This window comes from Cornus florida, unplaced genomic scaffold, assembly GCF_030987335.1.
Source record: "Cornus florida cultivar Cherokee Brave unplaced genomic scaffold, ASM3098733v1 CherokeeBrave_3.0.0_Hap2_Chr02, whole genome shotgun sequence".
In the NCBI taxonomy this organism is placed as follows: domain Eukaryota; kingdom Viridiplantae; phylum Streptophyta; class Magnoliopsida; order Cornales; family Cornaceae; genus Cornus; species Cornus florida.
The window spans coordinates 21404079-21415358 of record NW_026775572.1 but is presented as its reverse complement, the minus strand read 5'-3'; the positions used below and the strand labels follow the sequence as shown (position 1 = coordinate 21415358).

At 33.8% G+C, this 11280-nt stretch overlaps 1 protein-coding gene across 1 annotated transcript; it reads right to left on the bottom strand.

The window, feature by feature from the left end:
* Window positions 1-866: 866 nt before the first annotated feature.
* Window positions 867-2584, bottom strand: LOC132294192 (uncharacterized). Its single transcript, XM_059791963.1, has one exon. The coding sequence runs from the start codon at window positions 2464-2466 to the stop codon at window positions 1069-1071; it is 1398 nt and encodes a 465-aa protein (XP_059647946.1). The 5' UTR covers window positions 2467-2584; the 3' UTR covers window positions 867-1068.
* Window positions 2585-11280: the final 8696 nt, after the last annotated feature.

The following is an 11280-nucleotide window of genomic DNA, read 5'->3' as shown; positions in this document are numbered from 1 at the left end:
TTTCAATTTTTAATGGCATTACTCTTGTAACATTGTTTTATTGTTACTATTTATCAAAAAGAGAAAAAAAAAAAAAAAAATTTGTTTACTTTGTTGATTGATGGAGGTATTTTAATCTCTCTGGTCCTAATCTCCCTGGATTGAAAATGTAAGTGGTGCCACGGTGAAAAAGAAATGAAAAATAAAAATTTAACCTTTCGCAAATAACCAAAGACAGCTTAAATTCAAGTAAATGGTGATGACATTAAATTGACTCACCACAAATTCATATAAAACCTTTGGCATGCATAGTGTAGTTTTATGATATATTATTTCTAATAATATTTTTCAATTCTTAGAATATTAAAATATAAAAAATAAGTTAAATTTTTAAAAGCAAAAATTATGAAGAACTAAAAAGAAAAAATTCTGAAGGAAGTAAATTAATTTTTTTGGAAAGTTTTATTTTATTTTTATGGAAAAGAAAGAAAAATTAAGGGTATATTATATAATTCGGGAGTGTTTGGTTTGAGTTTTATTATATCCGGTTTTGGTAGTGCTTGGTTTGGGATATTTCATTCTTGAACAAAACAAAGTTTATTTTATGCTTATCCCAAACAAAAAAAATCTTATACAAAATGGTCATTTTACATGACCGGTATTTATATTTATTAATTTATTCTTTTGAAATGAAGGTAATATAGTTGTTTTTAAGTCTAAAATAACTATTTGCATCAAATTAATAATATATGGGCGTGTTTCACTGTAAAGGGACTAATTTGAATTTTTTTTTACACTTAATCCTAAATTATATGATTGCCTAAGACTGTTTATAAGAGTTTAATTTCATACAACCAAACAAATTCAATCGCAGGTACAAAACAAAATAAAACTAAACCTTATTTATAAAGTTTTTAGCACATGAATACACAGTAATTTCACTTGAAACATACAAAATTGTCAAAAGCCACAGCAAATAGCCAAAATACAAACTCCATTTATATTTTCGCACTGTAGGTAAATCTGTAATGGTTGCCTCCGAAGAAATAGTCATTTTTGCCCTTCTAATGACTAGTATTTACCTTGTACTCACACTAAAGCTTGGGATACCTTTGTTGCCACGACATTAGCTTCTTCAGTCAGCGTTGGTCTCATTTCGGCGCTGACACCTGGTGCCGCCATTCCCTGATACTGTGGCGGCATTACAACTCCCGGCGCAGTATAGTATACCTGCCTCCCCATCCCATTATCGTACGCCACCTGTGTGTAACCCGTATCCACAACCCCTGTTGTTGGTGTCGGTGGCCGTACCATTCCAATACCTTCCGTGTATGCCGCCATCTTCGGTACTTGAGGCGGCAGTGTAGGTGGCGCAGCAGCCGGAGGTGGCATAACACCGTACACCGTCTGGTCCCGATAAACTTCCGGTGGCATCCTCTGCACCGCGTAGTATCCCTGACCGGTTGGACCAGTCACCGGCCTTGCAATCGGCGTGTGATACATTCCCGCCGGAGCTGGAATCATGTATACAGGTTGATCTGTTCCAATCGTAGTCGCCGGAAATCCTCCACTCATGATTTGCTTTTCTGGCCAATACTGAGGCGGAAGTGACATCGTTCCCGGCACAGTAACTGGTAATGTCGACGGCGGCAAATTTTCCGACATCTTCTGAACGTAATAGTCTCTGTTGAAACCTCCGGCCATTTGATCATCAAATTTTCTTGCTTGCTCTTGAACTTCAATTTGCAACCTCTGCAAATCCTGGATCTGCCTCTGGATCGGATCGGATCCTATAACCCGATCCTCAACGGCAGGAACCAGAAGAGGAATTGGAGGGACAGGTTCCGGAATCTGATCCTGGAGTTTCGCAACCACCGGAGGCAGCATTCCTTTCTCCAAACCAAACAGGAAGTCCATATGGTTCGGCGGCGCCACCGTTGACGGCGGCGTTGACGATTGTACTGGAACGGAATTCAGAGCATCCACAAACTGTTCCCTATCTAACTTCCCCTCATTCGATGCCAAACTCGATGGCGTTGCCGGCGGCGGATTCACCTGGAAGAGAAACAACCTCAGCCTCGCCGGTTTCGCCGTAGCCCGATACAACCTATCGTACTCGTGCATCATGTGGTCGAGATCGTCGTCATTGGTGACCGATATCAACGCGTCGAGATCTTCTCCGGGTAACTGGTACTTGAAGCAAACGTCGGCGTCGCAGAGAGCCGAGAGTTTCGAAATGATCCCGGGGAATTTGATGCTGCGATCCACGGCCAAGATCTTAGTTTCGCCCCCGACATATGTTAACTGGTTGTCGTGCGGTCTAGGGTGGATTTTACCGCCGTAACTGCACATGAATTTGACTTTGTAGTTGTTGGACGACGGTGGTTGTTCCTCCCACGGCGGCGGGTTTTCCAACTCGATTTCTCGCGACCGAGGAGACGAGTCGCCGGACTCAGCGTATGAAGTAGTGTAGGAGTTGTTCTCCATCGGCGCAATTTAGAAGGGGTCGAAGCGCAAGATAGCCTCAAGGGTTTGGGAGTCGTAGCTGACTGAATGTTTAATCCATTTGAGAGAAGAGGGGTTTAAAGAGAAACGGAGAACACCAAGGACAGCTTTTATTTCGCTGCGTCATTGGAGTAGTTACGATAACTGCAGGATTCATAGATTTTCTGTGCTACTTCAAAATATAACCGCCCCATGTGAGTTTAAAATGGACTCTCTAATGACATGTCAAATGGGTTGCTAAAATATAATTTTGTCAAATGTTGTGTCAAATATAACACAACATATAGTCATTGACAAATCTGCTATTACTTTCTTCCTTCTCTCCTCATTCGCATGGGCGGCAAATTTTGTGTTGGCTGCCAATTTAACATTGTACTTGTGTGTGTATATATATGTCAGTTGTGCTTGTGTGTGTGTATATATATATATATATATAAGCACAAAAGATATATATCTATACACACAACACTGACATACATATATATATACACAACACTGACAAAAGATATATATCTATACACACAACACTGACATACATATATATATACACAACACTGACATATATATATATATATATATATATATATATATGTGTGTGTGTGTGAGTGTTTTTATTTATTTATTTTTAATAAGAAAAATAAGCTAAATAAAATACAAACACTCACAAAAAAAAAAAAAAAAAAAAATGGTTGTTGAAAATTGTAGTTGGGATTGGTAGTTGAAAAATAATTACTAAAATATAATATTTTGACATTGTAATTCCTCTCAAAATATAGATTTGGCATGTAAAAATGGTATTTTTCATTTGAGATGGTCTGAGTAGCTTCACCATACTCACCCCTCATGTGTTACAATAACAAAATAACACATTACCTTTAATAATAAAATTAGTAAAATAAATAAATAAATAAATAAAGTCAAATCGACCCGTTTTAATTGAGTAATCACCATTTCTTTTTTATCTCTATCTCTTTAATCGATTCCCAAACCTACGTCCTCCTCTCTCCACTCTTTTTCTTTTTCTTCACCTAAAACTATTTATCGGTGAGTAATTAAGCATTGTCCATAAATTATAGGGTGTATGTGTACATGATTGTCGTCATAACTTTTGAGGTAAACAAATCAACATAAATATATATATATATATATATATATATATATATATATATAATTAAACAAAATAATTAGAAAAATAATAATAATAATAGTTTTGTAAAGGTCGTGGGGGTGTGGTTTTTGTGAGATTTATGGGGTGTGAGAGTAGCATGGAATGGGGGTTAGCTGGAATAGGGTTGGTTGGTGGGTGCCACGGTGTGTGTGAAAATGAGAAGTTGGAAAGAGATAAGAGAGCGATGGGTTGACTGGGATTGGACTAAAGGGGAGGCGTCGCAGGTACGAGACTGCCAAGTGGACTGCTTCAGTTTCGAAATAGATTTTTTCTGTTTTTTCTCTTCTAAAATCTGATTTTTTTTTAAGAACAATTATATATATATATATATATATATTTAGATCGATCAAATATAAGTTTAAATTAGGCTCTCTTTGGTCAAAAGTAAATTGATACATTAAAATAATTTAAACCATAATTAAATTCCTACAACAATATCAAAATTTAAGTCACACAATTTTTTTTAATCAGTGTCGCTCTTACTCTACAAGTATGATTTTGCTCTCACACCTCACACATGCTCTAGTCTCGCTCATATTCTCACTTTGTGTGACTTTAATTTTTCTACTTTCGCACTCTTACTTTCGAATTTGTTCTCGCTCCCGTTCTATGTGACTTAAACTGTGTTTGGTTGCATGAAATTGAAAGTTTGGAATTAAAATCTATGAAATTGGAGGAAAAATAATTCACAAAATTGAACAAAAAATTTCTCCAATTCTACCAATTCTAATTCCAAAATTCCAATTCTATGCAACTGAATACAACCTAAATCAAAACTCTTTTAAGTATTGAATTTGATTCTTAATTTCATTGATCACTTCAATTTTTACTATCATAACATTTTGACTATTATTTTAGAGTATCTCCAGTAGTATGTTAAAATATTATTTTATCTACAATATACGCCAAGTATGATCACTAATTTTATTTTATTTTTTATTTTTATTTTATCTCCATCGATCTATTAGAGCATTTCCAGCAGTTTGTTAAAATATCCTTTTGTGTAAAATATACACGGTCACATATGATGTGTAAATGTTTTTTATTTTTAGCAGTCTGTTAATATACATGGACACGTCACCAATGTGTAAAATTGCACTGACATGTCACCAATGTATAAAATTATTGTATATTTTACACAACATTTTTACACAGTCACATCAATATATCTCATTTCTTCTCCTTTTTTGTCATTCCATTAAAGTATATTAAATAGGTTTTACACAGTCACATCAATATATCTCATTTCTTCTCCTTTTTTGTCATTCCATTAAAGTATATTAAATAGGTTTGTACAAGTTATGTGTGGTCCTGGCATAACATGGTTAGTTGTTATTGGGAAATATATTTTTACACAAAAGGTATAAAACAACAGTGGGAGTTAAAATTAAATAATCCAATTTTTTTTTTTTTTTTAAATTCATTACGGCACATCAGATTTAAATATATATATATATATATATATGCACAATGGTTGGAGATATCACGTTACTAATGTGTAAAATTGTTGTGTATTTTACACAATTTTTTTACACAGCCACATCAACTTATTTCCTTTCCCATCCCTCTTTCTCATTTCATTAACGAATCAACCCTATATTAAGTAAGTTTGTAAAAATTATGTGCGGTTCAGGCATTACATTAATTGGTTGTTATTGAGGAATATATTTTTAAAAATAACCGTTGAAACTAAAAATAAATGATTCAAATTTTTTTATATAAATCTATTATGGCACATCAAATTTACAAAAAAAATATATATATATACATACACAACGGTTGGAGATGCTCTTAGACATTCTTACCATATCAAAGAGTTAAAATTACTTCTTTTTTTTCACAATTAAAATTACTTAACATCTACTTAATTAATAATATATTAAAATATAAAAAACTTTCAATCAATTCCTGATAAATGAAAAAAAAAAAAAAAAAAAACACTTAGGCTATGTTTGGTACGGTTGGTTTGAAAGGGAAGGATACTATTAATTATAAGGGAAAGGGAATGGAATGATAACTTTAACCCTCATCGTGTTTGGTTGATTAATGAAGGAAAAGAAATGGAAGTATAATAATCATGTTTGTGAAAAGAATGAAAGAGAAAATTTACTATTATACCCTTTTCCATTTTAAAAGATATATATATATATTTTTGTCTCCTATAAATTTAACACACACAAATAGGTACATACCTTTTTTATATTTATGTATTTAGTACTAAAAATAATGCAATAGCAAAATTTCAACAACATCTACCAAAAATAAAAAATAAAAATAAAAAGTAAAATAGCCTCTAAAAGCCACGTATATGGATGATGGGCCACAAAATTTAGGGCAAATCATTTCAGCCTCCCTAATCTCTTCACCTCCATCTCTATTATCGTTCTCAACTCTAAACTTGCCCTCTCTCTCTGCGCTACAAGTTTCAAAAGTTCAGAACTCATATATTTTAGTTTATCTATCAAGAATCAAAAGTTCAAAACCTATATCGACATATCATTTCAGATTGTTCAAAAAATCAAAATTGATATCTTTCAGTTTCCATTCGGCGCTGTTCCAGTTTGGGTTCACCGTTTGCAAGCTTCAGCCGCTGTCTCTCAACTCTCCAAGCTTGCCCCCCTCTGTCGTTGCAATTGCTAACTGTATGTATGGGTTTTGTTTTAATTTTTTTTCTAAATCAACTAATCAAGGTCTGTAATTCTTGTTTTGCAAACTAAATCCTAAAATCAAGTGTAATCTTGATTTTGTGAAGGGTAAATTTGGAATCAGAACTAATTTATCAATCCTAGCCTTCCCTTTCCTTTTATTTCCTCTCATTTTTGGGAGGATAAACAAAACACTGTTCAAGCTTTGACATAACCTTCCAAAACCTTCATTTTTCTTTCCTTTTCTTCTACCATTTTTGCCAAACACAAATTTTTAATCCCCTTCCATTACCTTTCTTTCCCTTTCCTCCCTTTTTCGTTGCACCAAATTGATCCTTAGTGGAAGTACTATATTATAAAAAATAATATTTTCCACAGATTTGTAGCAGTTATTCTGTCCAAGTGTGTATAGAGTAAAGTTCCCGAGACAATTGACAACTTTGTTACAGCCTGAGAACCCAAAATTAGAGCACAATAAGTCCAATTTATTATGATTAACAACACGTGTATGCACATTTTTTAACTTGGAGGAGTTTAATTAAACAACACATACTATTATGGAAGTTCGTAAATAAATCATAAAAACAGCACCAAAAGTTGTGTTTTGAATTGATAATTTATAAATACCTGTAATTGGCAGGAGACAACTAGATCTTCCAAGGCAACTTTACTGTCCTTCAAAGAACAAGCAAGTTTTACTAGTGTTTGACCACCATATAGTATAAATAAAACACAAGATATAACAATTGAAGAAATACTTTACCACTCATCAAAGGTTTGAAATAATTATATCCCAATTGGTTCAATTGATAGAGAAAGCAAAATTATATATGCAATTGAATCTCTTTGGGGTAACCCAGGAAACAAAATTTGGTAATTGTTGGGATGTGGAATTGTATTTGTCCAATAGTGAATTACAAAGTATTTTAAAAAATTCAACACCACAATGATTGAAAAAATATATATATATGTTATATACGTATGTATATATATATATTTTTATTCTTTTATAAATGAGTGAGAGGTTGTTAGAAATTGTGGGTGTTGACGGAAAGAGAATGAAAGGAAAATTTAAAACTTTAGCGCTTAGTTTTGTATATTTTAAAAAATGCTAATTTTTTTAAACTATTAGGTTTGACTAGCTAACTTTTAAAAAATAAAAACTAATTACAAAACTATACTAAAACGCTATTTATATTTTTTTATGGTCCAAAATACTCTTTAGAAGGTAACTATTGTTATATGTCCTTCTCATTCTAGCCAGGACCTTAGCCGGGACCCTTATTATTGAATTTTTTATCCAGAGAGTTTTATTGGAAGACTGGGAACAAAAGAAGATTATTATCTGTTGGACGACCGTGTATAAAGTGCATTGAGTCACAACTTCAAAAAAATAAGTTGTTCACGTTGTATTCAAACCGGACACAATGGTCGAAAATGTAAAAATCAACTTCCTAAATGCTAAACAATTTGAAATAGGGATGTACTTAGAACTGTTATTTGAATGATTTTATTCGAATAAGTCTATCTTAAATTTCAGTTTTTATAAAGTGATGAAATGGTTTGATTATTAAACCGTTTTTTTGTAAGTCACTTATTTCTTATGTTACGATGAAATTGTTGTTCCTATATATTGCGAATGATATTGTGTGAGTTTAGTTAACTCAGATTGCCCGTGTTATTGTAAAGAAAATGAATTTATAATGCATTATTTATTTTGTTAAATAACACTTAAGCATGTGCAACATTGGGTAAAAAATAAATAAAAAATGTTGCACAACAGTGTAAGGGTTGCCCAAAAACTAAAAAGAATTCGAGTTGAAAGGGTTGCACAAAGACAAAAAAATTTCTGTGCTTTGGATTAAAAGGTACAGAACAGTGTTTTGGATCATAAAAAAATGTAAATAGTGTTTTAGTATAGTTTTTTAAAAAAATTAGTAGTCAAACATAATAGTTTGAAAAAATTAGTAATCAAACCTAATAGTTTGAAAAAATTAGTATTTTTTAAAATATACAAAATTAAGTAGTGAAGTTTTAAAATGAATACAGTGTTATACAAGATGAAAATAATAATATACACAGAGAGACATATATTTTAATATATATACAACATTTTATAGATGTAGAGGAAGTTATTAAAAAAAATTGTGGGAAAGCTTGAATTAAATAAGTTTAGTGAGGTGAAGACATGCAAGGGAGTGGATTAAAATGGAAGCATGATTGACCCCAACTTGGCAACAGTTAAATTAGTTCGGTAACCACACCATTCCCGGCTACATTTTCTCACATTCTAACATGATGATCGTTCATGTCTATCTGGCTCCACATGGGTGCTGATATTCTAATTAATTATTTTTTTCCCTTTATTACAATTTTTTTTATTTTTGGTCCTTTTTAACATATTGACCTTGAGGTTTCGTGTTACAATGTCTCTTTTCCATTAATTTTAAGAATCGTATTTGGTCTAACGGAGAAGAGTGCCGAGAGAGGAGATCAAAATTATTTTAGCATTTGATGGTATCATTATGGTTTTCTCATAATGCTACATTAAATTTCTTCTTGCTTATTTTTTAATATATCCACCTATAAATTAATATGACTTTTGGTTCAATAATTTCTAGGATTGCACTCTCTAGTGCAAGATAGACATAAATGAATCCACGTCAGCAACTGACTTGGTCAAATGAGTTAGTTAAATTGTAATTCAGCACATATTTTTACTTACCTTTCTTGAAATTAGACTTAATTACAGACAATACCTCTAATATTTTAAAAATATCACTCACCTCCCTTTAATGTGGCCGGCATTGATTTCCTATAGAAATTCATGTTAAATAACTAAAATATCCTTTAATGTTATATTAATATAACATGATATAAAATCTTTCTGTGAAATTACTATGTTGTCCAAAAATAATGTTATACGTGTGCCCACGATGGAACCCATTTTATCCGGTGACTTATTTTATTTGATGTAGCCATTTCCTCCAACGATCCATTACGTTAATCATTATCACTCACGTCTCCCTCCATATCACACACACCAGTCCCTACGAATACATAAACAGACAACTACCACAGGTGGTGACCGTGGTGGCACTGCGGCCCATACCACCACCATCATAATCATCACCAATGGTGGACTCTTGTTCTCTGATGACCAACACGGCACTACCATCCACAGGTGAAGCCAACTGTGATGACCCAAAATAAGAAGACTGAGGAAGAAGAAAACTTAGTGGATCTAAGAAATTTTTAGAGAGAGAGAAAGAGAGTTCAACTGGGTCAAACTTATGCATATCTATATATCTATATAGATGTATGGGCAGAGCAGAGCTACTATCTTCGGCTTAACTTCACCGATCCGAACATGAACATCTGCCGCCTCGACTTTGCCGACATGGACGTGACTGCCATAATATTCACCGGCGAAGTCGCACCTGGTGAAACTCCAGATCGGATGCGAATCCGAATTCAGAAACCGTAGCGAGCTCGACCTGTTCTTGCTGGTGAAGCAATTCGAGTCGCCGATCAACTGAGAGCTGTAAAACTTGTGAAATGACGATGATTTGCAAAACTGGTACTCGTTGAGTTCGTCTCGATCGTCGTCGTAGGGATTATGTTTCCGCAGAAGATGATGTTGTCGATTGGGTTGATTGCGGAGTTCAGATCGATGAAGAACTCGAATAGGTTCTAATTGATGGGGGGTTTTTGGGTTAGGGAGCAGTGGCGGACGGCGGAGCTGAGGAAGAGAGTTGCTCTGTCGGCGGAGGTTTTCCATAGATTTCGGCGGCGAGGGGCTCCATCAATTTCGGCAGTGATCTGCTTTGGCGGCGACGATTTGCAACTATGTATGTATATATATATAGACTAGTATATATATATATAAGAGAGCCATTCTTGTACCGAGTAATAGGTTTTAGGGAGAAAAGATGTATAAATTGGAATTGTTTTGAGGGCATATAAGTAATTTTTAATTCAAAAGTAAGGGTGGAAATGTCTTTGTAATTATAGTAAGGGCAAATATGACATTTCATGCTAAAAATGGTTAACATCATCAAAAATCGTTAATGACCGGCGTTGACTATTATCCAAAGGGGCAAAATGTGATAAAAAAGTTAACTTTGAAAGAGGTTAGTGTAATTATTAAAACATTAAAAATATTATCTGTAATTAAATCTAACCTGGAGAAGTAACTAAAATTATCCCTATAAATTAATATGACTTTTGGTTCAATAATTTCTAGGATTGCCCTCTCTAGTGCAAGATGGACATAAATGAATCCACGTCGGCAACAGACTTGGTCAAATGAGTTAGTTAAATTGCAATTCGGCACCCTAATTGTAGTGATGAGAGGAGCACAAATTCACAATGGTTAGAATTTTAATTACAATTGAATTTAGACGGCTCGCTATTGGGATAGTGACATGTGTCTCTCTTTTTTCAAAGTTCACTGTAGAGTATTTCATTTATTGAGTGAGCAAGTCATTTCAACTTTGGTGTGTTTGGTAGGGTTGATTTGGAGGGATAGTGAGAGAAAAGAAAAGAGATGATAGTGTAAGAGAGTGTTTGGGTAGGTTAAGTGGAGAAATAGGGAGGGCCATAAAGAGAAATAGGGAGGGCCATAAAGAGAGAAGGGAGGGATAGTTATCCCTCCCTACTATCCTCCCTATCACTTGTGGGCTTTCTCTCCCAATTTGAGAAGATAGGGAGAAATAGGGAGGGACAGTAAGTTATAAATTATGGATTACCAAAAATACCCTTTACAAATCAACATACTTAAAAGTAATTCCATTTATGTCCCAACTCTCTCTAGAATAGCAGTTAAGAAGCCACTGTAATTCAGCCGATTGAAGTTTGACCTAACAACAAATTTACAAAAAGATACAAGATTTTATTGGTGATCATCTCACAGAGTCCCATCAGAATTTTTTTAGGGGCAGAAATTGAATCCAACAGAAAAAAGATTATGCAATATGTACA

Bases quoted from the DNA above. Each gene is read 5' to 3' on its own strand.
- LOC132294192 (XM_059791963.1), bottom strand. From the start codon at position 2,466: ATGGAGAACAACTCCTACACTACTTCATACGCTGAGTCCGGCGACTCG.